Consider the following 27,664-nt stretch of genomic DNA (forward strand, 5'->3'; position numbering starts at 1 on the left):
AAAAGCATAATTGCATGTGTGTGCAAAAAAAAAAAAAAATATATATATATATATATATATATAATATAGTTCAAGAAACATACATTGCCGATTATACATATAATTGTACATTTATGTTTCTTGACTTATTTCTATTTATGTATATGTATACAGTTATATATAATTGCAAATCTATGTTTCTTGAACTATTAAAGAATCATTCATCCGCAGCTCTCCCTAGGAAACATCATCAGGGATGTGACAGGAGTGATAAGGATAGAGCTTCTGCAAAGGAAAGGGCTTAAAGTTCTTCAACAGAAAAAACATTCTGGTATTAAGGCAAAGCCCATGTCGGAGAGAAGGGAAATCATTTGTGTAGTGATGTCACTTGGACGTCTTGCCAACTCCAGTCGCATCACTAACTGCCCTGTGAGCCTTCTAGGCATCCTGAGAAGTAGCTCGAGAAGCTCCGGCCCGGTCAGAAGTGTCTGGACGCCTCTTCCCTGAGAACATCGACCTTCATTAGCGTTCTTAGCAGATGTCACAAGGCAGGCACATACACGTGCACGTAGGCACACCCTTGCCCGGGCACAGCCCCAGCCAAGCACATGCACTCAGAACATGCTGGGCGATGTAGGAAGCCTGCCCTGGGGGGCGAAAGCAGCTAAGAAACGAGGCAAGCGCTCCTGAAGGGAGCAGCCACTAACGTGTCTGTGACCATGCTCTATTTTCAGCTCGTCATCATGGCTGGGACGGTTCTACTCGCCTACTACTTCGAGTGTACTGACACTTTCCAGGTGCATATCCAAGGATTCTTCTGTCAGGACGGAGACCTGATGAAGCCTTACCCTGGGACAGAGGAAGAAAGCTTCATCTCGCCCCTCGTGCTATACTGCGTGTTGGCGGCAACCCCCACAGCTATTGTAAGTACAAAAATAGATTTAATCCTTCCCTGGGGATGCTAAAGAGCCCCAGTCTGCCTTTTGTCGCCTTCTCTTCTTCTTCTTTGTATTCCGTAGCTTGCCACAGCAGCGCTGTCCCCTGTGCTGCCTGAATAAGACAGATAAGATCCTGGGGTAGCCCCTTCAATAAAACCCTGAGTTAATCATGCACGTTACAAGAGCTGATTGTCCTAGGCTGAAACATAACAGCATCTCCCACGTCCTGATCTGGCCCCGGGTCCCTTAGCCGTTCTCTGAGAATTAAAATGAAAACAATTCCAAGTTTAAACATCAGAGAGCCAACAGGCTCGTGTACCTGTAGTCAGAGGTGGGAGTGAATGATCTTTCTTAATGACCCTTCCTTGCATGTTTTTAACCGAGGCCCCAGATCTAAAACCTGTTGCTGATATTCCTCGGATCAGATGAGAAGCATATCTGTAAAGTCCTTGGCACAGTGCCTGGCACGTGTAGGTGTTTATTAAACGCGTGTTCCCTTCCCCCTCCCATGATCTTCATTGGATTAGGGTCGAAATTGGAAGAGAAGGGAGAAGGAGCTTCAAAAGTCTCTTTATTGCCATTCTCAAAGAACTGGAGGAGAGCTTGGGGGAGGGAAAAGTTCTCTCTCCTGCGTTTGTATTTTGCCCCATGTAGTTCTCCGTCTTGATGTGGGATCCCTTTAAATCGCATCCAATTAAGTTTCTTCTTTACCTTCTTTTACTTTCTTCTCTTACAAGGCAATACACTTCTACCACACGATTCTCTAGGGAAGCACTGCGTTCAGAAAAACACGTCAAAGCATCTAGGCTGCTTGTTGAAATGATTTAGTGTACAAATGATGACTGGCTTGGTATGAGGCTTTTAAAGCCAATATTCAATTAAATATAAGACCTGGCCAGATACCGGCAATCATTTTCCTTTCTGTAGTTGGCACTCCCTCCCCATCATCACTCCTCAAAAGGCTAGACTTCATTCAAGAACCTTAAAGGGCGCCCCTCAGTGCTAGCAGTTACCAACTTCATTGTCACTTCCCCATGGATTCCCGAGGTGCACCTCGGATTCCCTAGCATTGTACTTATTTATGTTTATGACATGTCATCCCTTTTGCACACAACTTGGCCTCCCCAGGCACCTCCCCCCAGCTCCACTCACGCACGGAGGGAGCTACCAGCTTGTTCAAGAGCTCATAACTAGGAAGGGGCAAACACAGGATTTGAACTCTTGCTTTTTTGTTTGAACACCAGGGTCCTTTCCTCAGTCCTGGGATATACTAATTACCCAGGCATTTGTCTACTTTGGTTTATTATGCATTCACACCTTGAGTCCATCAGGTTAGCTGTGGAATAATATTCTGAGTAGAAATTTTACAAGGTGTCACAAAAGTAAGCTGCATTGAGATTTTTAAGACATCCTCTATAAATTGTAATTAGGATTGAAGTACTTGCTTGTTGTTTGGTTTGGTTTTTTGTCACTGATACGTGACAAAAATAAAGCACCCAACTCAAGATGAATATTAAAGTAATTCTATGAACTGAATGTTCTATGGATTGATAAATCATAATGGAGTATTAGAATAGTATCCATTTTCAGAGCTATCTAAGTCTTCTTAAATTTTCCATTTTCTTTTTTTTAAAACAAGGATTTCTATAGCACCTATTTTTGGAGATATTGTGCTAAGCACTTTACAAATATCTCATTTTATTCTCACAATAATATTTGAGAAATAGATAACCATTACTTCCACCATTTTTCAGAAAAGGAAATTGAGGCAAGCAAAGGTTAAGCAATTTGTCCTGGATCACACAGCTGGTAACTCTTTGAGGCCAGTTTTAAATTCAGGTCTATCTGACTCCCTCCAGGTCCAGTACCCTATCCACTATACCACCAAGCCATCTTTTTCTATGTGAAAAGTATTTTTTAATCACAACACTTCTAAAGGATATTTTTGCAGAAAGGAGACCAATCGAATGGCTAGGTCAAAAGATGAACTGGACTTACATCAGGTCTTCTCCTTTTTATTTTAAGGTCTGGGGCAAAGAGAGTGTGGGGTCAAAAAGCAGCCCATTAAGTGGAAACAATGCTGAGTTTGGAGTCAGGAATCATGGGTTTGAAAATTAGTCCTGCCACCAGATATCTGTGTGACGTTGGGAAAGTCACTTGTTTTCTCATCTATTGAATGTGCAAAAGGAGAAGGGGGAAACTAAATGATCTCTAAGGTCTTTCATCTCAAGAATTCTGGAATTCCAAATGCAGAGATTGTTATTTTGAATATGGGACTCCTAGGGGAACAAAACAATTCAGAAGTTTTAGAGACCTATGTGAGTTTTTCTCAGCTGAACATAGCTAGATTAAATTCTACCTGGATCCCTTTTTTTCCTTCTTTTGCAAATTCTGTAGTTATAGGAGGCGTACCCTCCCCCTGGAAGCAAGCAAAGCATTGGTGTCTGTATCACACTCAATTCCTAGCCAACCTTAGGAACAAGGGAGAAAGCCAAAGAATGCCACCCACATGCCTTACATGGCAACATGCAGAACTGTGAAAACAAAATATCAAGAACAGTTTTTTTTCTTTGCCTGAAAGGATTTTGCTGGTAGTTTTATATTAAGGCAGAAATCAGATGACCTACTAAGGTCACTTCCAGACCTATAAACATATGCTTACAATTTGTTTTCACACTTACATTTCTTCTTAATGTTCAAAATTCGTCCCAAATACATTGCTGAGAGACAACTTGGTATAGAGAGGATAGAGTGCTGGACCTGCAGTTCAGAAGACCTAAATTTGAATTCTACCTTTTATCCTTACTAGCTGTGGGACCATAAGTAAGTCACTTGCCCTCTCTGAGTCTCTGTTTCCTCGTCTGTAAAAATGGGAACAATATTTATAGTGTTTGGATCCCAAAATTATCATGAGACTCAAAGTAAAAGTTTCAAAAAGGGGCAATTAGGTGGCTCAGTGAATTGAGAGGCAGGCCTAGAGACTAGAGATCCTGAGTTCAACTCTGGCCTCAGACACCTCCTACTTGTGTGACCTGACCCTGGGCAAGTCATTTAACTCCCACTGCCTAGCGCTTATTGCTCTTCTGCCTTGGAACCAATTCAGAGTATTAATTCTAACATGGAAGGCAAAGGTTTAAAAAAAAGAATACATATAAAACATTTTTGCTAGTTTTAGAGAGCTCTAGGTCAGCTGCAATTTTTATTTTTGCTTCCTTCCAAAAGCTTCACTACTACAATAGTCATGGTCTCTCTTCTCTCCAATGGTACAGCTTGCAATTTATCCAAACCTTCTCATCTGTGGGATTCTTGGCTATGTCCTCCCCTAAATCTCCTAAATCAAATATCTACTATGCATTCATTTTGTTCTACCTTAGACATACTTCTGCCTCCCTTCTCTGTATTGCTTTTATTCACTTTTATTTCCTACTTGATATTTTATTTGAAATTTATTTGAGTAAGTATTTATTATATTTATTTGACATATTTATATTATATATCTATATATCAACATATATTGATATATTTATTTGACATGTTAATTTTATTTACTATTTGATATATTTGTCCCCATTCTTCCAGGGCATGTAACTTCTTTTATATGCGGGTCTATTCTGCAAAACAGTGGCCCTTTTCCCTCACAGAATGGTATAGAGCAGTGATGGGCAAACTACAGCCTGCAGACCAGATGCGGTTTTCCCCTGAAATGTTCTGTCTGGCCACACAATATTATTCCTAATCTGACCATTACAATGAGTAGGATACAATACAATGAAATTTGGAAAGAGTTGCCTTGGAAACAGACAGACAGAGCACTTCCTTTCCTTTGGCCCCCTCTTCAAAAAGTTTGCCCATCACTGGTATAGAGAGATGCCATGGAAGAATCAAGCATCTTGGCATTAAATATGTTAGTGCCACTGAAGAAAAAAAGTGATTTGGAAATGATCAGTCTGTATTTCATACTGCAGTCTTTAAGTTAGGTATCATTTGGGTAGACAGCTTTCCTAAGTTGGTCACTTTGCTTTGGAACGATGCTTAGAGTCATGAGGAATGTTTATGTGGTATGTTGGACTCGATGGCCTTAGAAGTCCTTCTGTGTTGATGATATATATAACATGACTGCCAAAGACACTATTGGGCAGAGCTGAGAGAGTCCTAAGCCTAAAATAAGAAGACCTGGGTTCAAATCCCCTATTGGGAATTTACCAGCTATATGAAGTTAGGTAAGTCACTTCAGTGTTAAGAGGCTGTTCTCTCCTTGATAAAGTATGAATAATGAAGCTTCTGCTCTTTATTTCATGTGGTTTTTATGAGAAAAGCATCTTTCAAACCTTACTATGCTACATGTATGTAAAGCACTGTGATGTGGAAAGAGCAATAGTCTAGAGGAAAGACCTAGGTTCAAATCCCACTACTGATGTTTACTCTCTAGGTGGCCTATAGCAACGTATTTAATTTCTCTGGACTTCAGTTTCCTCATCTATAAAATGAGTAGGTTGAATTAGACGGCCTCTGAATTTCTTTCTGGTTCTATGTAATACATGAGTTGTGATTAGTCCCCCCCACACACTCCTTATATTTTATACACATTTCTCAGAAGAATCTCTGCCTCTCCTCTGAGCTAAACTTTAGAACCTTAATGTATTTGAAAGAGTCCCGTAGATTTTGTGTGTTTCCCCTCATTGTTGTGTTTTCCGAACATAATTTTCTCTTTATCATAGAGAAGGGAGTCATGCCAACCAAACATTCTTTCCAATAATGCATTTTTAGAGCTCTAGGTCAAGTATCCTAGGAGCAGAGGCAGCACATGCTTACCTGATGAGCAGAGACATGATAAGTCAGAAACTTTGTTATAAGGAAGAGGGAAATGACTTATTGGCCCTAAGCAATTGGAACTTAGGGAGAAGGACAAATGCAGCAAGTGAGTTTTGTTCAATAAAAGGAAAAACTTTCTAACAGTTAAAGTTGTCTAAAAGTGGAATGGACTGCCTCAGAAAGTACTTTCCTATCACTGGAGTTGTTCCTTTAGAAGCAAGATGATCATTGGTCAGGACAATTGTGGAGGGGATCTATAATAGGCTACATGGCCTGTGAGACCCCTTCTCCAACTAGGGTTCTGTGATACTAACTCATGGATCCATTCTACTCTGACTCTCTAAGTCATCTTAGCCCTTCTGCTTTCTTGGGAAAATTTTGGGTGCTAGTAAATAAGAAATACAGATAGCAATAATAATGCTTTAGAGTTCACACCATTCCTCTCTCCAAAGAAATACTATAATTTTATTGGTGGTGTCTAATTTTTTTCACAACAATCTGGTGAGATAGAAAATGAAATGTCCCAACACTCATAGAATCAGATTTTTCTAAATGAGAAGAAGCTTAAATATTCTCTAACCCAATACCCTGATTTTACAAGTGAGAAAACCAAAGTGGAAAGAATTTCTATGACTTGCCAAAGGTCACATAACTAATAATTGGCAAAACTGGAACTTGAAACTATGTCTCCTGACTCCAGTGTTTATTTCAGTATTTGTTGTTATTGTGTAGTCATTCTTAATTCTGTCCAACTCTTCATGGCCTCATTTTGGATTTTCTCAGCAATGATGCTGAAGTGGTTTGCCATTTCTTCATTCAGGTTCATTTTACAGATGAAGAAACTGAGGTAAACAGGATTAAGTAGCTTGACTAGAGCCACAGAACTAGTAAGTATCTGAGGCAAGGTTTGAAGTCATGTCTTCCTTACTCTACTGAACCCCCTAGCTACCCATTTATTTCACTATACCACTATATAAAAAGATATAGAAATTTTTTGTAGGTTTGAAAAAGATGAACTTTTTTTTTAAATTAAAACCCTTACCTTCCATCTTGGAGTCAATACTGGGTATTAGCTACAAAGCTGAAGAGTGGCAAGGGTAGTCAATGGGGGTCAAGTGACTTGCCCAGGGTCACACAGCTGGGAAGTGTCTGAGGTCAAATTTGAACCTAGGACCTCCCGTCTCTAGGCCTGGCTCTCAATCCACTGAGCTACCCAGCTGCCCCCTAAAAGATGAACTTTTTAATAACTGCTATCAGCCTGTTAAGTCATGTAGTTATCGAATATTAAGAAAAAACTCTAGAAATTTCTGTGAGATTTTTTTTCCTTAAAAAGGGGGGAAATGGAGAATTATTTAACTATAACCACCTGATCTTTCTTCCACTGTGACCTGGGTCAGTGGACACAATCACATATGTTGAAAGGTGTCTTAGGTGAGGAAAGGCAGAGAGGGATATTCCCTGCCTTTACAGAGCTCACAATATAATAGGAATGATATGACAAATATCACCAAAGTTAAAGAAGCAGGGGTAGCAATTATGATCTCAGATCGATTTTAATGATATTATTGGGCCATAAGAAATGACAGATAAGATGATCACCAAAACACCATAAAGACTTAAATGAAGTGATGCAAAGTGAATTGAGCAGAACCAGAAGAACATTGTACACAGTAATAGCCATAAAGTACAATGATCAACTGTGAGTGACAACTATTGTCAGTAGTGCAGGGATCCCGAACAACTCCAAGAGACCCAGTATAAAAAAGGCCACCCACTGCTACAGAAGGAACTGACAAAGTCTGAAGGCAGATTGAAGCATGTCATTCTTCACTTTATGATGTTCAATCATTGGTTTCTGACGTTTTGCAGGCCATGTTTTCTCCCTCCTCAAGACAGCAGGTAATATGTGACATGTAATCTGGGAGAAAACTTTTTTGAAAATAAAGATAAGAGGAGGTAGTATGATATGATGTAGAGTTAGCCTCAGAACCAAGATACCCTGCTTTAAATCTCACCTCTGACATTGGCTGTGTGAACCCCATAAATCACTTAACGTCTCTGAATTGTAGAGAAGATGCTGCCTTGTCATGAGAGAAAAATTTTCCTTACTAGGGAGTTCCCTATATGAATAAAAGCACAAGTCCATTCTCTGTCCCTAAAATCAAAGCAGTGAACTAGAATGACTCAAATTCCTATTTCACCTCTTTCATTCGATGATTCTCTGGGAGCCTCTGGAATAATTTTCTGGACTGATGACTGTTGAATACCAAATTTCCTTTTTTTCCAAGTTAAGATTTTCTTTGATTGTGACTTTGGAACTTGAGGAAACCAACCATGACTTCAGCGATTGACATTCAGAAACCATATTTTGTATTCATATTTCATCTATGTGTTGTCCATATCTCACCGTCCCTTTCTTCCTGATCTGTCTTTGTTCTTTCTCAAATGGCCTCCAGAATAAAAATGAGACAGGAATTAAATTAGGGGCAGCTCCATAGTATAGTGGATAGAGTGCCAAGCCTGAAGTTAGGAAGACTCACTTTCCTTAGTCCAAATCAGGCCTCTGATGGCTACTAGTTATATGATCCTGGGAAAATCACTTAAGTCTGTTTGCCTCCGTTTCTCCATATGTAAAATGAGGTGGAGAAGAAAATGGCAAACCACTCCAGTATCTTTGCCAAGAAAACCCCAAAAGAGGTCACAAAGAATCAGACACAACAAATTATTGAACAACAGCAAAGGAATTAAATTGGGCTTACAATTTAATAACATTCTCAAGACAATAACCCAACATCAAATTGAATTCAACAAGGGGCTCACAAAATCACAAAATCAGAGCATCTCAGAGTTGGATGCGGCAGTTATGGAGTCCTATCTACACTTGAGAAACCCCTCTCCAACAAATCCAAAAAGGAGGCATCCAGTCCCTACTCAAAGACTTCTAAGAAGGAGGAATGCTCTTCCTTCTGAGGCAATCCAAGCTTGTCTAGGACAGCAGGGATTGGAAGGAAGCTTTTCTTTATTATCAGGACTAGATTTGCAATTCCAACTCATTGTTTTTAGTTCTACCCTTTGGGGACAAAGAGAACAAGTTTAGTCCCTACGAAAAGTGGCATGGTAGATTGAGTGCTGGACTTGGAATAAGGAAAATCTGAATTCAAATTCTGCTTCTAATACTGACTAGCTATGTGACTAGAAAAGCCATAGAACCTTTCTGATCCTCCATTACCTTACCTTATCTATATAAATGGAGTCATAATAATTATAAAGCCTTCCTCATAGAGTTATTGTGAAGCTTACATAGAATTCTATAGTCAAAATGGTCTGATGCTAGCTATCACAATAACTACTGCTACCAAGCCTCAAATTCTTATCTGGAAAATGAGGCTAATGTTGTTTATACTACCTGCTTTTAAAAACAAAACAAAACAAAACAAAAATCCCTTACCCTCTGTCTTAGAATTAATATTGTGTATTTGTTCCAAGGCAGAAGAATGGTAAGGACTAAGCAATGGGGGTTAAGTGACTTACCCAGAGGCACATAGCTAGGAAGTGTCTGAAGCCAGATTTTAATCCAGGACCTTGCATCAATTCAGGACCTTTCATCTCTAGGCCTGGCTCTCAATCCACTGAGATACCCAGCTACCTCCTATACTACCTACTACTTTTTTTTTTAATTTTTAAGAAAAAATTTTCCCATGGTTACATGATTCATGTTCTTACTCCCTCCCCCCCCCCACCACCACCCCATAGCCGACACTCATTTCCACTGGTTTTAACATGTGTCATCGATCAAGACCTATTTCCATATTATTGATAGTTGCATTGGTGTGGTCATTTCTTTAAAGGTATACCACCTGCTTTAAAGGATTCATAAGATAGGTCAGTGAGTGCTGGAAGGAATGGCAAAAATCGTCTAGTTATCTCAGATCACAAAATAAGAGCAAGAGCAAGGATTTGAACCTAGGTTTTCCAAGTTTAATACTATTTTCTGTAAATTGTTTAAAGCACTACATAAAAATGGGCTATTGGGGGTAAGTAGGTGGCTCAGTGGATTGGAAACAAGGCCTAGAGATAAAAGATCCTCAATTCAAATTGGGCCTTAGATGCTTCTTAGCTGTGTGACCCTAGATAAGTCACTTAACCCCCATTGCCTAGCCCTTATTGCTCTTCTGTCTAGGAACCACTATGGAGTATTGAGTCTAAGACAGAAGTTAAGAATTTTTTAGAAATAAGCTATCATTCTTTTATTATCAATGAAAGAGAGTATTTGGCACTCCTTTGATCTTAGCCAAAGGCCCAGAAGTGATGAGGAGAGTCCTTGAGATGAAGCAAATAAGAGCAGAATGAGGACTGGCCTTGGAGTCATGAAGGCTTGTCTTCACACACCACATCTGATCATCTGAACTGACTACCCCAGGACGAGTTACAGACTTAACGCCTCAATACACAGGAACAGCTCTATCTGCTGCAAAAGCGTTGTCGACTTGCTTCAGTGAAGGAAGTTTCCATATAAGGATTGACTCCCAATGATACCATTGCCTGCCGGACAAAAGAGGGGGGAAAGAAAGAAAAAGGGAGAGCACCGTCCTAATCTACCTCCCCCGGAGCGACTGTGCTGCTTTCCTGGGACAATTGGCCAATTTACTTGATTGCGATACGTTAGCAGCAGGACTCCAGCCTCTGGTTTCCAGGATCTTGTAGTGGGTTGAATATCACTCAGTAAAACAGATGTGACTCCTCAGAAGAGAGAAGAGCATAGGAACAAGGAAGGTGAAACACTGGGACTGGCAGAAAAATGTCTGTCTCAAAGCAAACGTGTTAAATCCATAAACTGAGTGACATTAAATAGAGAGATTATTCCTTCAAAGATAATGGAATTGCTCTCCTGGCCCCAGATACCTCAAAAGTAAAGATGCCAATGGACAATGCTGATATCAGGCACTTCCTAACAGATATGCATTACTGATTATTATTCATATTAAAATACAAGCATTGTTTGAATTAATTTCTCTCAAAATTGTGTTTTCTTGGTACTCTGCCCAGGAAGCTCCACCTACTCTTCCCCCCCCAAAAAAAATAATAAAACCACACTGTAAAAGAGACCTTTTACTGTATAAGAGAAATTTATTAGAAATAGCTACAGGGCAGTTGGATAGAAAGTGCTTTGTAAGCCTGAAAGTGTTCTAGAAATGTGAACTATTATTATAGCCATTAATGTTATATTGAGCTAAACAGAGCTCAGATGCCTGCCTTGAAAGAGTAGATGATGGTCTTTGTGACGTGATTTTGAGGTCAGTAAGAAAGCTCTGATTTCCCACTACCACCAATAAAAAAATCCTTCTCCATCTCCTGCCTGATGGCTAAAATTCCACTATCCAAACTTTATTCCTTTAGTTTAAACCTGTGACCCCCATTGAATTACAAATTCCCCTGGGAAGGGTAATGTTTGAAGAGGTTATCAATCATTTTTCATTATACCTGAGTGCAATGGGAACAGAACTGCCCTGGAAGTTCTGGGTTAAAAAGACAGTAAGTGTGTGACCCTGGGAAATCCCTCAGCGCCCCAACAACCCCAGCTAGAACACTCTAAGACTGTAAATCACAAGGCGGTTACTGATCTGTAACGATATAGGAAATTTGAACAAAAGCAAACCTTTCATTTATATTTAAGTGTGAATTAAGAATCTTAGCAGGCGTGGCTTGGAAGGTAAGGGAGGAGAATGTAAGTATTCTGGGAATAGAAATGATTCCCATTATAAAGATAAAAAATAACAAAGGCTGATATAATAATATAAATTAGTATTTTAATTAAAGCCATGCTGATAGATAAAGTTATTAGACCACGAGCTTGTAAGCTCCTTGGCTTCCTGTTTTAAAAAATCCTGGGTAGGAAATGCTTCTGCCCATTTAAGGCAATAATATCTCTTATGATAAAATATATAAAAGCTTATCCTTTAAGACAACAATTCTTTAGGATTTAAAGTAAGAGTTAAAAGATCTCTTGTAAAATTACAAGGTAATATTCAAAGCATGGAAACTTCAAGGTTCTTTACCAAGACAGAATAAAATTTAAAAGAACATGTACTCTATAAAGCAAGTATACATAAGGCAAGTTACAACATTAAAAATGTGTAGGAAATATAATGTGAGTATCAGAGTAACAAGCTGATCAAAACCTCTTACCAGTTCTAATAGATTTTTCTCATTATTTGGGAGTTACAATAAAATCATAACAGAATTAATCTAGCAGCCACAAACTTCATTAACTTAAAATGATTCAGTGCAACAGGAAAATCAACAAAATAAGCAAGATTAATTTACAAAACTAATTAGCAAAATACAGTAAGATACAGTCTCTCTAAAACAGAAATAAAACTCATTCAGTTCTGAGGTTTAAAAGTTCACCCCTTGTTCAATTTAAGGTTTTTTTGATTGAGTTCTGCTGAGTTTAAGGAGTTTTTTTTTTAATCAGTCTTTGCTCTCAGTTCAAAGTTCTGAGCAGGTATGGGGGTGAATAGGCCAAGCGGCAGGTCATAGCTGTTGGGGCTCTGGGTTCTAGGACTTAGCACAGGGACTGGAACGCTGGCAGGCTTGTAGTCAGGAAGCGATAGGAATGGAGATCAGCGGCAGAGGCACACTGGCTGGGCTCTGGCATTTTAGTTTTAAAGCCAAAAGCCAGAATCGGCTGGCCTGACCACCCAACGTGGTTTTGGCTGGACTGGCTGGCTGAGTCCCGCCTGAGGCAAAAACGTGCTGTTGCTTTTAGCAAAAGCATAGCAAGGAAAGCCACTTTCCTTTTTAAAAAAAAGTGCTCAAAAAAGCTGAGCCAGAAGGCCAAAAAGCAGGCATGGCTATCATCTCTGAAAGGCTATCTGGAAAATTGAGAATTCTATTTCCAAACTTCATAAGGTTGCCAAAATTATAACGATAAAAAATGATAAAGGCTGAGATAAATATAAAAATTAGTATTTTAATTAAAGCCATGCTGATAGATAAAGTTATTAGACCACAAGCTTGTAAGAATTCAAAACTGCCTCCCCAGCCATTATTGTTACCTCCCTTCCTGAGTCTGCTGGCCAAGAGGGGTAGCTAAAGGAGAGGGAGTTCCTCCTCACCCCGGGAGATTTAAACTGTCCTCTGCGTGGAGACGTAGGTGTCCCCACGCCCAAAGAACAGGAAACGGAAACCCGTTGGACCACGGGAAATGTAGTTTGATAATTTCCACGTGTCCATAGAAAATACATATATATACTTAAAGATGGCATCTCCCAAATTTCATTCTTACACCATGGAGAGGCCCAACCTAAAGACCACTTTACTTATTTTGTATGCCTAAAAATGTAAGTATTAAATTCTCTGTCTGTCACAAAAATTTCTTTCAACATACATCTATGACTTGCCACACCCTACTAAATAGTGAGCATTATGCTGGGCACTGTAAGAGATAAAGTTTAGAAAAGACATAGTATCTGTAATATGTAAGTGGAGTCTATTTTTGAACCTTACCTTCTGTCTTAGAATCAATACTAAGTATCCATTCCAAGGCAGAAGAGAGGTAAGGGCTAGGCAATGGGAGTTAAGTGACTTGTCCAGAGTCCTATAGCTAAGAAGTATCTGAGGCCAGATTGGAACCCAAGACCACCCATCTCTAGGCCTGGCTCTCTATCTACCTAGTCACCTAGCTGCCCCAACAGTAGCCTATTAATAGGATAAGATACCAATGTAGATAATAAGGTAGCCAGCAGATTGTTACAATTTGAGGATAGCATACGCAGAGTTTCTCCCTCTTCATGAAAAAAATCCAGAATAATGTTTTTAAATGCATAAAACAAAATATATGGGATTACAAAGGAAAGTAATTGAAAGTTATCACAATAATTAAAAAAAAAGGAAGATGCTTTTCCCCACAAGGGGTCACTTGATGGAGAAATGATAGATGTGGTATAGTAGAAAGTGGATTGGTACCAAAGGCAAGAGCCTGTGTTTGAATCCCAACTCAGACATGCTTACTAACTGTGTGACTTTGGGAAAGTAATTTGAGGCAAAATAGCAAGTACTTATTTAGTGCTTACTATGAGTCAGAGTGCAACTAGGTGGCCCAGTGGATAGAGTGCCAGTCCTGGAATCAAGAAGATTCACATTCCCAAATTAAAATCTGGCCTCAGACACTTACTATCTATGTGACCCTGGGTAAATCACTTCATCCCGTTTACCTCCATTTCCTCATCTCTAAAATGAGCCAGAGAAGGAAATGGTAAACCACTTCAGTATCTTTGCCAGGAAAACTCTCAAAATGGGGTCACAAAGTGTGGCATGACTGAAAAATGACTTAGCAGCAATATAGGCTAGACCCTCTGCTAAATACTGAGGCTACAAATGCAAGCAAAAGGAAAGACAGTCCCTACCTTCAAAGAGTTTACATTTTAATGAGGGAACAGCACCCAAAAGAAAACTGAAAAGGCTGTGGAGGGCAGGGAGAGTAGGGATGAGATAGAATTTTCCAGGGGGGAGGCACGGTTTTGAAGTCCAAAAAGTTAGAAGCAAAGCTGAGAAGGTAATGAAGGTTAGCTGGTCTGGGCCCCTTCCACAAAATGGAGACCACTGGAGGTATCCATCTATAAGAGAAGGAGACCAGTCTTTCAGAGGAATATTCCAAGGTGAGAAGGCATCGTGGAAAGTTTATTTCCATGGCTCTCAGTCACCTAATCTGTAAAATGAGGGGATTGAGCTAGATGGTCTTTGAGGTCCCTTTCAGCTCTAAATCTGTGATCCTAGGCTTTTTCCAGGCTTATAATCACAAGAACCTAAGACTCTCATTTTCCTGGTTCTCATTGGCTTATGTGAAAACTCCTGCCAGGGATTTACACTCCTTTTCTTTTCAAATTCTAGCCGGTGTCTTCTTGCTACCATATCTTCAGGCTTGATAGCAGAATTTGAGCAGGCAAGGAAATAATCCCAATCAAGGCATCAGCCTTTCAGTCCAGTGCTCCCAATAGGTAACAGATAAAAGCAGAGAGAACCCAAATCTCTGGACTGATCTTCCCTAATTTGACCCTTATACACTAGTTGTGCTGACATGAAAGAGAGCGAGAGCATGCAGTGGCACCTCTTTGACAAAGCAGCTGTGTTCTAAGGAGTCTGACGACTCAGGTGAGTTGGCCTATGTGTCCATATTTGCCTGCCATGTATCTCCATCCCACCTCTGACTTATATTGTTTGTATGACCCTGGCCAAGTTACTTAACTTCTCAGTGCTCTAAGCAACTCTCAAAAATGATAAATTGCAATGATGCCATGCTGCATTGGTAGAGGGAGTTTCCTCATGTGGGAGTCCCCACTACCCAGTGAAATCACTGGTCCAGTTTAGCCACTCTAGCTAATTTCCCCAGGATCTCTCTCTAACATGTTGATGCCGGTGAAGTTTTGGGTGATAAACACTGCACCAAGTTGCCTGAAATCTTAATCGAAAAGAACACAAAAGGGCCTGAAAATAAAGGCTGCCACAAGATCAGTGACTTGGCTTTCCTATATCAGAGGTTGTGGTGCCCTAGTTTTTAGTGATTGGGGAAAACTACTTAAATCCTGTCTCTGAAATTAAATGAATGGAAATGTTGAGTGTAAACTTCAGTAAATATGTTAAATGTGATTTTCTCCACATGTTTCAGCAACAATTAATTATAGTCTTTCATCTTTCTGCATAAAAATTTTAGTCCTGACATTGTGTTAATAAATTATCATCACTGTGGAACACTGAGGGAAAATGGGAATGAAATGGGAATTTGTAAGGAAGCAGAGGATAACTACTTTCTCTCCTCAGAGAAACTGCTGACATTTGAATCCTCAATATTTGACATTTTCATGAGTTTGTACTTTTCAGTTTCATATTTCCTTGACTTAAAAAGTAATTCTTAATCACTGAACTATACGATGGTGCCAATTTTTATTATGTGTGCCCAAAACGAAAAGACTAATGATGCCCTTTATTACAAAATATAACAGATACAAGGAGAGAGGAAAAGGTGGGCCTTTTGGTACCATCTCCTTTCTTCCTTCCTCCCCCACTGTTATTCATATATGTTCCCTTTCTGGTTTTTTTTCCAGCCTTCAGTGCAATGAGTTGTTCCAATGACAATTTTGATTCAAAGACATTGGAACTTTGTAATACAGAAATACATGCATTCATTTCACAGTTACTCAAATGTTGCCTTTTAAAAGTGCTAGTTAAGGGGGCAGCTGGGTAGCTCAGTGGATTGAGAGCCAGGCCTAGAGAGGGGAAGCCCTAGGTTCAGATCTAACCTCAGACACTTCCCAGATGTGTGACCCTGGGCAAGTCACTTAACCCCCATTACCTACCTTTACCACTCTTCTGCCTTGGAGCCAATACCTAGTATTGATTCTAAGATGGAAGGTAGGGGTTTTAAGTAAACAAACAAACAAAAAAATAAATAAATAAATAAATAAATGAATGAATGAATGAATGAATAAATAAATAAATAAATGAATGAATGAATAAATGAATGAATGAATGAATAAATAAATAAATGGATGGATGAATAAATAAATGGATGGATGAATAAACGAATTAATAAACAAGCAAATGAATTGAATGGATGGATGCATAAATAAATAAACAAACAAATAGATAAATGGATAGATAGATAGATAGATAGATAGATAGATAGATAGATAGATAGATAGATAGATAGATGGATGGACAAATAAGCAAATAAATAAATGAATGAATGAATGGATGGATGGGTAAATAAATAAATGAGCAAATAAATAAATAAATGAATAAATAAATGGTTGAATGAATGAATGAAAGTGCTGGTTAGGGTGCATCTAGGTAGCTTGGTGGATTGAGAGCCAGGCCTAGAGATAAGAAAGCCCATTTTAAGTATGGCCTCAGATACTTCCTAGCTATGAGACCTTGGGCAAACCACTTAACCCCTATTATTTAGCCCTTACCCTTCTTCTACCTTGGAACCAATACACAGTGTTGATTCTAAGACAAGGTAGGGATTTCCTAGGAGGAAATAAGTGCTAGTTATAATGGTCAGAAACAAAAGAAAGACTTGTTCTTTATAGATATGCTGTCACCACCATCTGAAAGCTCTGAGTATTCATGTTTTCTATAGGAATCCAATATATTTCTGTGGACACATTCATAATAACATTATTTGATTATATTTTTTAAACTTCTACTTAATCAGGAAATCAGACAGGTTAGCCATTGACCTCAGACTCCCTGAATTCAATTCATACAGATATCTATCTTTGCTGACCACACTCATAGATCTAGAAACCAGAACATTCTCTTTAAGCAGGTAGGAAAGAAGTAAGTCAGTCTATGAGAAGACAAAATACAATGTAAGTAGAGCAAAAATGCAGCAAATAGATTTATTGAAGCTTTCCATCACCAGGAAGAGTTTTTCCTCTGATATTTACCCACTGTATCATCTTGGGCAAGTCACTTAAACTCCCAGTGCCTCAGTTTCCAAAGTCATAAAATGAGAGGATTAGACTAGATGACTTTTATGATTCTTTTCCAGCCCTAAATCTATGAGTCTATGATCTTTGAAACCTACCCCCCACCCCACACCCAGCCACGTGTCACAAGAAATTCTTATATATTTTATATTTTCTTCTGACACTATGATCCTCAACAAATCACTTAACTCTTCATTCCTAGGGCAATTCCCTAGCATTTATTTGTTCAGTCATAGATCGGTTGAGGTCTGTTTTGATACCAAAAATTTTCTATTCTAATACAAACCTAACTTGTTCATGTTTTACTATATTTGGAGTGTACGTGTGTGTGTGTGTGTGTGTGTGTGTGTGTGAGAACAGGAACAATATGAACATGCATACACATACCATATTATAGCTCCAAATACAGTTTTCTCTTTGGTTTCCACTTTGAAATCAGGTCCATAGCTTGTCTGGTACTTCCTAGATGCTCTTATCATCCTGATCCTTCCAAGGCACTTCCACATTGGATCCCAAAGACCAAAATGTGCAAAACGTGTACGGTTTAAAATTGTCACCCCCTCCACCAATCAAAGCAGAGTGTATATGCAGTAGTCTCATGCAACTTTATTAAATCCTTTGATATATTTGTGTTTTGTTAAGGCCAGTGCTTCACTGGATCTGTGTGGATATACTGAATAAAGTATCACTTGGGAGCAGCAAGGTGGCTCAGTGGATTGAAAGATGGGAGATCCTCAATCAAATCTGACTTCAGATACCTCCTAGTTGTATGACCCTAAGTATGTCACTTAACCTCCATTGCCTAGCTCTTACATCTCTGCTGCCTTGGAACCAATACATAGAATTGATTCCAAGACAGAAGATTAGAGTTTTAATAAATAAAATAAAATAAAGTACTGCATAGATGCAAGTCATCACCAGAAAGTTCTTAAAGCCTTTTCCAAGCTGACATCTTGATCATTTCATATTTCTTGCTTGGCTCCCAGTGATTTCCAGTTTTATCACTTTGATCTCCCTGCTTGGCTTTTATAATGTCTCTGAGAAACAGAGGGATAACTTAAACTCGTCTCCCTAATCATCAAAGCCAGTATCTAAATAAGAAGTCCCCTCATCGGGTTTTCACAAAGGAATCTTCATTAAACTAGGGAGACACTTGGCTGCTGAGTACCGACTTTTTCCATACACTGGTTTCCTCTCCAGAGAGCTCAACGGAAGCTGGTAAATATGTTAATGTTCGCACACTTTTTTTCCTTCTGTGAATCCCTAAACAGGGTTCCCTTTATTTCTTTCAATGAGCTTCATCCTGAAGAGCCAGTGTACAAGAACTAAATGCCCTTTTGTGAGCTGTTTATACTTTCTCCCTCCTCTTTCCCTTTCCATGACTCACTCATGTTCCCTGAATTTGCTTGTTTTCAGAAGCAGAGAAAAGTGTTGAGATAAAAAGCTAGCAATTTTTGTTTTTCACATTACACCCTACAGGGTTGTAATAATGTTCCTGAGATTTACCAAGCTCTGGCTTCAAGGATGTAATGAATAAAACTCCCCAGAGCTGGACCAAAATAAAAATGCCATGTAAAATTTAACACAACCTTCTAAAGAGCATAATGAAATCAGTTAGACCAAAAAAAATTAAAAATGTATCTAGAACATTTTCTTTTTTTCCTTAATGGTCCCCAAATACTTTTAAAAACAATTAATCATGCTAATATATTATAGGTCAGCAGATTACACTAGTATCAAAGGAAAATGAGATTAAAGATGTATATAAAATAGGTCATCATATGTGGAATTCAGGACTTGTAGTCAGGAAGACCTAAGTTCAAATTCTGCCTCATAAACCTAATAATTATGTCACCAGGAGCAAATCTGAGGCTCAGTTTCCCCAACAGTAAAATGAGGATACTTACAGAGCCTTTATCTCCAAATAGTTGTAAGTATCTAAAGCAATAATATCTATAAAGCACCTTGTGAAATGTACATTTAAATGTGGGTTATTATTATAGATCTGATGGATGTTTTTTGAGCAGAGTGGCATAAAGTCAGGCTTCCGGTCAAAGTTTGTTAATCCCCATCAGAAGGTTGGACTAATTGGTTTAAAAAGCATTAATACTGACAGCAAAGTTAATAGTATTCTTAAAGCCACTTGGACCACTAATTAAATCTGAAGCAAGGTTCAGAGCTCTTCCATAGAGTATAACTGACTATTTGATCACTGCAAGAGATTTAGAATGTTGAGTTGAATCTGTACTTCTCATCTGCCCATTAAACATTCCAACCACGTGAATATTAGAGGCAACACCTGCTTTTCTGCTGAGACCATGTCGATGTTCCCTTACAGAAAGATTAGGATTTTGGAGGCCACCTAAATCAACCACCTAGAGGAAGAAATTATGGTGACAGAGTGGTTAAGTAATATTCATGGTCTTTTTGTTATTGGGTCATTTCTGTTGTGACTGACTCTTTATGACCCCATTTGGGGTTTTCTTGGCAAAGAGAGTGGAGTGGTTTGTCATTTCCTTCTCCAACTCATTTTACAGATAAAGAAACTGAGGCAAATAGGGTTAACTGACTTGTCTAGTCATCCAACTAGTCAATGTCTGTGGTCAGATTTGAACTCAAGTCTTCCTGACTCCTAGCCTGGCACTTTATCCACTGACTCATGGTCACATAGGTGATCATTGGCAAAGTGAAGAATTAAAGTAAAGTTTTTCAGATTCCAAGGCCAACAATCTGTCCACTATACCACACATAGGGATGTTGGGGTGGGAGGGCAGAGGAGGATGGAGTACAGCAGAGATAACCTGTGCCTGTCTGGAGACAGCAGCAGAAATCAGGAAAAGACCTCTGACTCTAAAGCGCCCAGTTTCTACTATGAAAAGAATATACTGGGAGAAAACAATGCTTTCTCAGCTGGAAAGTTCCAACTTAATAATGCAAAGAGTAAAGATAATTGAGTAAAGAAGGAAGAAATGTTCAAGGTCTTGATGTTTTTACTTATCTGAATGGAGTATACAAACCCACTAGAGAGTATCTGTGTTTTATTCAATGCATTCAAAGCCATCAGGCCTCTGTGAGCTGTGAAGGTAAATCAGAGCAGATTAAATGATAATGCCAAAAACCTTGAAGAAACATTGCAAGATCCAGATAGTGAAGAAATAAGACATAAATAGTTATCACACAATACCAGTGGTACAATGAACATGTATGTATGCTATCACAAATGTGATATTATCTCTAAACACCGTAGTGCCACAGACCATTCTGTCCCCTTCAACCTGTGGACCCCAATTAGCTGCCTTCAGGTTCCTGGGATTTTGTGTGTCAGAATCCTCTCTCCAAAGTATGGTTTGTGAACTCCTATGTTGCATCTTTACTAATCATGATTTGACAAATCATTCACAACAAAGTCATTTTAATTAAATGTCATTGTAAATAAAATAATTGAATAAACCAACACACACACACACACACACACACACACACACACACACACACACACCTATGAACTCACCTTCCCATAAACGCATAAATACTAAACAGGAAAAGTAAAACTTTATAGAGATCATATGTAAGATACCCACGTATGAGGAATGTATGCCCAGGGAATAGGTGGCCAGCATACATACATGGAGAGGCAGCTGGCCCCTCTAATAATCCAAAAATGCCAATATGTTCTATTAATATGATTGCATTGCTCCGTGCCAGATAGTCTGTCCTCCAGGACCTACTCTTCACCAAAAGGAAATATGGAAGTGCCACTCCCTGCCAATCATGGCTCTCCACTCAACACCTACTCCTGTCCCTTCCAGGCATTGTCTTCCAGTCTGGTTGGTTGTTCATCAAACCCAGCTATATTAATATTAATTGTAAAAACAGGATGGTATCATCACATCTCTTTAACCAACTCTTTTAGTTGCCTGCAGTATCCACTATCTTCTACTGGAGGACAGTTCAGCGTATTCTGTCATGCTGCTTTTTACATTTCTTTCTGTGTGTGTCTCAGCTCATAATTCTCAGCTGAGATACTTTTTTTAGAATCCCTTGTAATTCAATCCTGCACTTCTTGGAAATGCTAGGGTTGGTAACCATCTTCCCAGGGATCGGACCGAGCTCTCCTCAGTCAGCATTCACAGATAATGGCTACTAAGTTCTACTCCTTCTCAACTAAGCTTCATAAAGACAGAGAATCTCGGTCATTCTCTATGAATCTTTTGCTTCTTCAGCTATATTGCATCAGAAGATACAGAAGCCAAGTCTTTCCCTTTGAACTCCTTTCAGAATGCTTCTGTTTACTTTTTCTCTGCTTTTGAAGTACTTCTTAATTGCCTTGTCCTCTACTGTCTCCTTTGAATCTCTTAGTTCAATTGTTATCTAATGTATTATGGTCAGAAGTTCATTTTCATTTTCAGATTTGTTCATTTGTACATAGGACAGCTAGATGGCACAGTGGGTAGAGTGCTGGATTTGAGTTCAAATATGGCTTCAAATGCTAGCTGTGTGATGCTGAGAAAGTAACTTAACCCCATTTGCCTTAGTTTCCACATTTATAAATGAGCTGGAGAAGGAAATCACAAACCACTCCAGTATCTTTGCCAAGAAAATCCCAAATGGGGTCACAAAGTGTTGGACATGACTGAAATGACTGAACAGCAACATACCCCCTGAATAAGGGAAATCTTCCCAGAGTTCTTCTTCCTCGAGAAATCTTATGATAAGGAGATTGTTTATATCTCAATCCATAGCCATTTCTATTGTTCTTTGAAAATAGCAATAGCTTTTCTGGCTAGAGAATTCTAAAATGCTCATGTCCATTATTTCACATTATCTCACTCATTACAACATGATCTCTCTCTCTCTCTCTCTCTGTCTCTCTCTGTCTCTGTCTCTCTCTCTCTCTCTCTGTCTTTGTCTCTCTCTGTCTCTGTCTCTCTCTGTCTCTCTGTTTCTCTCTCTCTCTCTCTCCTGTCTATCTCTTTGTGTGTGTCTCTCTCTTTTCTGTCTGTCTCTCTCCCTCTGTCTCATCTATAATACATTTATAAGTCCAGTCAGATTGCATATGGCATGTATTATAATATAATAATTTGAATACTTATTATTCCAAATATTTTTGCAAGTTACCTTTATATTTCATGCCCAAGACCAATCTACTAAAATGCTTTGCTATTTGTATCACTTCCCCTTCCCATCTGCCCTTCACTTATTAAACACATGTTTATTAATGGTCTTTTACATATCAGAAGCTTTGCTAGGCATTAGAGAAAATGCAAAGCTCTAGAACACAATCTCTTTCCTGTGTTTTTACAATCTAACAGAGATTTTATATATATATATATATATATATATATATATATATATGCACAGATAGTATCGATGTTACATGCTTAAGAATGTTGGTGATGAAGTGATTTGAGAGCTTACTAGAAAGAGAGAGAGCCCTTTCAGATGGGAAAATGAGGAAAGACTTCCTGGAGGAAGCAACAGCTAAGCTGAATTTTGCAGGACTCATGAAAGCAGATAAAGATGGGGGCAGGAATAGCACTGTAGCCAATTTGAGTGGAAGAAGTGATGAGAATGAGAATGCAAATGTATGTAAAGGAGAATATGAGGAGAACTGAAAAGGTGCTGTCCTGTGACACATTAATGCTTCTCTGAACCTGGCTAAACTGCTTCATGGTAGCCCAGATTTCAGCTCTTTGCCATTCAGGTATCTCTATTCTGGAAAGAAGCATGCTCCTCGGTGATGTGTGAGGCGTACCACAAATTGGATTTTCAGTTGCTCTTGTCACTTAGTACAGAGGGTCAATGGACTAACTAATTTGGGATAGCAGCAGTCACATATAGGAGATACGGAAAGGGGAAATGGGATTCATTTTCCAGTTCATTCGTTTGCCAAATCCACTGTGCAGATTCAGCAATTTTTTCACCCAAGGCTAATTTCATTTGCTATGAGTTATACTATGTCTGGCAGCAAAACAGCCAGACAGGGCAGAGTGTATGGGGCAGCCAGGGCCAGGCATATGGAAAAGTCGCACGTGCCCAACAGCTCACTGAGCTCTGTGATCGGTGTGGACTATGTGTGCATGGCAGGAGCACAGATGGAAGGATCCATCCCCTGCCAAAACCAATCACAAATCTGGAGCACTGAGCAAAGGCTGCACATGGTGTGAATTGGAAGCCAGGCAGCATGGGAGGCACACCCTCTCATCCCATTTAAATCTTTGCTTCAAGCAGAATCAAGTCCTGCATGGAAACCGTGTGATTGCACGGTCTGGCACACAAGGCAGAACTCTTCTTATTTTTCAAAGGCAATTTGTGTTCAGGGCCATGGACAGCAACAAGGGGCAGCCATGAGCTTTCCATGGCATTGTCCAAGGATCTTCAAGCTGTAATGTCATGCAGCTGGGCCTGACTGACACCAATGGGGGGGGGGGGGCAACTGGTAGCAAACACTAGAAGTACTAGGAAAGTTGATTCAGCATCCCAAAAGGACCAACAAGCAAAGGACAGGCCTCCACCACCTAGAAGTGAACAATACCAGTTTCCCCTCATGGAGTCCAAGAATGGCTAGCATTTAGCATTAGCTGGAAAAGCAATAAATGAGCAAGCAATGAGACAAAAAAAGTGAAGGCAAAATGAATGGTTTAGGGCCAAACAGAGCAAGGGTCAACAAAAGTAGAAACAGTAGAGGTGAAAGGAAGGAACCAAACCATGCAAGAGCCTGGAGTGTGTATGTGTGAGTGTGTGCACACACAAGCATGCATATATGCTTCTATGTTCTGGGAACAGGAAACATTTGGGGATATTTTTAATTGAGGCACAAGCTCTCTAAGCCCATGTAATCTTGATGGGCTGCTGTCATGTGAGGCTTCTGCTTACCTCCTCATCTCCTGAAAGGAAAGGCAGGTGGGTCAATGTCTAGTGTTAAAATGCAGGAAGACATTAACTTCCATGCAGCTCACTCCCTAGGAGTGGGAAGCCTGAACTGTTTTAAAAGAGAATTGTTTGCCATATTACCATAGAAACTGAAAACTATAAAACTATCCATATTTATGTGCCAGCTGCTGAGTGTATGCTTCACTATGTTTACTGTTGAGTACATCCATATGATTGTGGAACACAGTTATGTTTCACGTACTCATCTGCCATGTGAATGGTTTTACAATAAAGGTTGTGTGATGCATAAAAAAAAGAGTCCTGGATTTGAAGACCTGGGTTCAAATCTCAGCTCTGCAACTCATTAGCTATGTTCCTTAGACAATTTATTTCCCCTGAGCCTCAGTTACCTCATCTACAAAATAAAGGTGCCTGGATAACTAACTCTCTCTCTCTCTCTCTCTCTCTCTCTCTCTCTCTCTCTCTCTCTCTCTCTCTCTCTCTCTCTCACTGTCTTTTTCTCTTTGCCTCCCTCTGTCTCTTTCTTTCTCTATCTCTTTCTCTATCTTTTATTTATATATTTTTATCTCCCTTCCCCCTTTCATACCACTTGTAATAACAACCTATTACACACAGATCTGTTGTATGTCTTTCCTCTGCTCAAAAATCTTCAATTGGTGTCTATTGCTTACTGAGTATATTTTTATCTTCTTTTCCTGCCATTCAATGTCTTCAACAAATTTGACCTAACCCAACCTTTCGTTTAAACCCTAATATCTTTTATATATATCCTTCTAGATTAATTTTATTTGTTACAGGGCTAGGCAATGGGGGTTAAGTGATTTGCCCAGGGTCACACAGCTAGGAAGTGTCTGAGGCCAGATTNCTCTCTCTCTCTCTCTTTCTCTCTCTCTCTCTCTCTCTCTCTCTCTCTCTCTCTCTCTCCTTTCTTTTTCCTCTCCCTCTCCTCCATCTCTTCCTCTTTCTCTCTCTACCTTGTTATGATTAAAATTATCTCAAGAGACTGATTTTGGGGTAAGAATATAAGTTTATTGATTATATCAGGTTTTTTTTATTAGACTGGCATCATAAATGATTAAGTGATATGGGTCTCCATGACTCTTTTGCAACCTGGGGAGTCCTAAGCTAGAACAGGTAGCTTAATAAATACATTTTTGGGAGCTCTTTATTCAGCCCTTTCCTTGAACATCCCATGACATCTTTCATTGGTGATAGCTAATTAAGAGGTGGTCAATCCATCTAGCCATCCCTCCCCATCCCTACAGGTGAATAGTTCATGTGAGCAGGAAAAGAACCCTTGTCTCCCATTTATTAATCAAACTCTATTAAAAAGGAAGGCATTCCTTGGGATTCCCAAGGACAAAGAAAAGGCAAATAATAACAGACTGGATGGTATCTCTGACCTAGATCCCAGACACAGGAACATACAGTAATTCTCCCTAATATATAGGAATTAACACAGTATATGAAAAACAAATTCTCATACCACCTCTCTCTCTCTCTCTCCCTCTCTCTTACCATTTATCTGCTGTCTCTTTTTTTTCTCTCTCTCTCCCAACCCCACCCTGCCTTTCTCTTTCTCCCTCCCTCCCTCTCTTCTCCCCTCTCCAAATATATATTTCCTGAATATGAAAGAAGGAGCAGCTCCTCTAGTGTCACATTTTTTAACTTTTAGAGTAGGGGTTCTTGACCTTTTTTTTGTTTATAGTGGCCTGCTTTGGCAGACTAGGGAATTCAATGGCTTCTTCAAAAAATATGTATTTACATATGTGTATGCATGCATATATATACAGATAGATCGGTTTATATGTGGGATTCTCAAGATATTTGATTTAAGGAGACATTAAGACACATCTCTTTTGTACTCTAATTGGCCTTCAGTCAGATTCACTTAGAGGTCAAGTTTTTTTCTGTCATTTTCTTAAAGAAAATCATTACCTTCCATCTTGAAATCAATAATATTATATATTGGTTCTGAGGCAGAAAAGCTCTCAGAGCCAGGCAGTGGAGGTTAAGTGCCCAGAGTCACATAGCTAGAAAGCATCTGAGGCCAAATTTGAACCTAGGACTATCTCTAAGCCTAGCTCTTGAACCACTGAGCCATCTAGCAACCCAGTGTAATCTTCTGATAATAAAATTTAAAGCCTCAGACCAGTTCCCCATTTTCTTCCTGCCATCAGCAAGTAGAAACTGATACTCCCTCTTGCCCTGTCCCTGACTGGCAGGTACCTGCTCAGAGCATGAGGTCAGCACATGTCTCTTGCATCACTTCCAAAGGGATTAAGCCCAAGGAAGACACGAAGATTCACCCAAAAAGCCAGTAGAAGACGGGATCTCTGACACTGGAGACCTCAGAGCACAAGGTCCATATAAGCATCCTGCTATGCATCCTACCACTATTACTTTTTATTAAAACACGTCTCAATAAACAGAAAACAGGATTCAGCCAGATTCCAAATCTAAAGCAATTTGTCATGATGTTGGTACAGGACCAGGCTACCTCCCTGTAACAGGACAAGCTGGCAGGAAAATGGTTCCCACAGGATTGCCTGCATGAATTGCTCGTTTTTTGTCATATGCTTATTCTCCTTCTTTATCCCTCTGCTGTGATAACTGGCCTTTTGGCCTTAGGTGCTCAATAGGTGTGATTAATTGAGTCAATGGAACAATCCTTGTTTCTTTCCAGGGTTCTTGCATTCTAGAACCTCTATCCCTACCCTACCTCCATATCCTCTTTGTATCCAGATATGATAAATTCAGAGTGATGACAAAAGCATTCTAGAAAATAAGCAGTTCTGATTTTGAATGCAAAATGGGCCTTGAGTAGTTAAAAATACACTGAAATATAAAAGGAGGGATTTGATTTCATTTTTTTATCCCCTAACTTTGATCCATTGTTCATGCTACAAACCAAAAGTTCCTGGGCCTTTTCATGACCAAAATGGGATTTTTAGGGTTGAGAAAACAGGGTGATTGAGAGAGAAGATAGAAATGACCAGAGAAGGAAGAATGTCTTAAGAGACTTAACAGCAAATAGCTAGTATTTATGCTACTTTTGCCAGGTGGTATGCTAAGCAACTTATCAATATTATCTCATTTGATCCTTACCACAACCCTGGGAGGTAGGTTCTATTATTATCCCTATTTTACAGTTGAGGAAACTGAGGCTAACAGAGATTAAATTACTTTCCAATGTCACACAGCAAGTAAATATATGATGTCAAATTTGAACTCAAGATTTCCTGACTCCAGGCCCAGCACTCAGTCCACTGTGCTACCCAAGTATCTTAATAAATGTTTACTATAAATTGAATCTGTAAAAAGGAAAAAAGGGGGTTTTGGTTTGGATATTAATATTTAAAGGTGTGGTCACCAAGAATTGACTAAATATCAATTCTAAAATGATTTTAGTAATTTATTTATAAAATATAGGAGAGAGAGTAGAAGTAGAGGGATGAGAAGAGGGTAGAGTAAGAGATCTAGCTTAAATAACTAGACTATGTACTCAATCCCTGGCTCTACTCCAGCAGGGCTCCAGAGGTTTCAGCC

At 39.3% G+C, this 27,664-nt stretch overlaps 1 protein-coding gene across 1 annotated transcript in view; it reads left to right on the plus strand.

Annotated features, from left to right (window-relative positions):
* Window positions 1–27,664, plus strand: part of PLPPR1 (phospholipid phosphatase related 1) — a 171,182-nt gene that overhangs the window by 94,091 nt on the left and 49,427 nt on the right. The window contains exon 2 of the mRNA XM_044677197.1: window positions 714–902. Coding sequence (XP_044533132.1) covers window positions 714–902 — 189 coding nt within the window. The remainder of the gene's footprint in view (window positions 1–713; window positions 903–27,664) is intronic.

This window comes from Gracilinanus agilis, chromosome 1 (genome assembly GCF_016433145.1).
Source record: "Gracilinanus agilis isolate LMUSP501 chromosome 1, AgileGrace, whole genome shotgun sequence".
NCBI classification, from domain to species: domain Eukaryota; kingdom Metazoa; phylum Chordata; class Mammalia; order Didelphimorphia; family Didelphidae; genus Gracilinanus; species Gracilinanus agilis.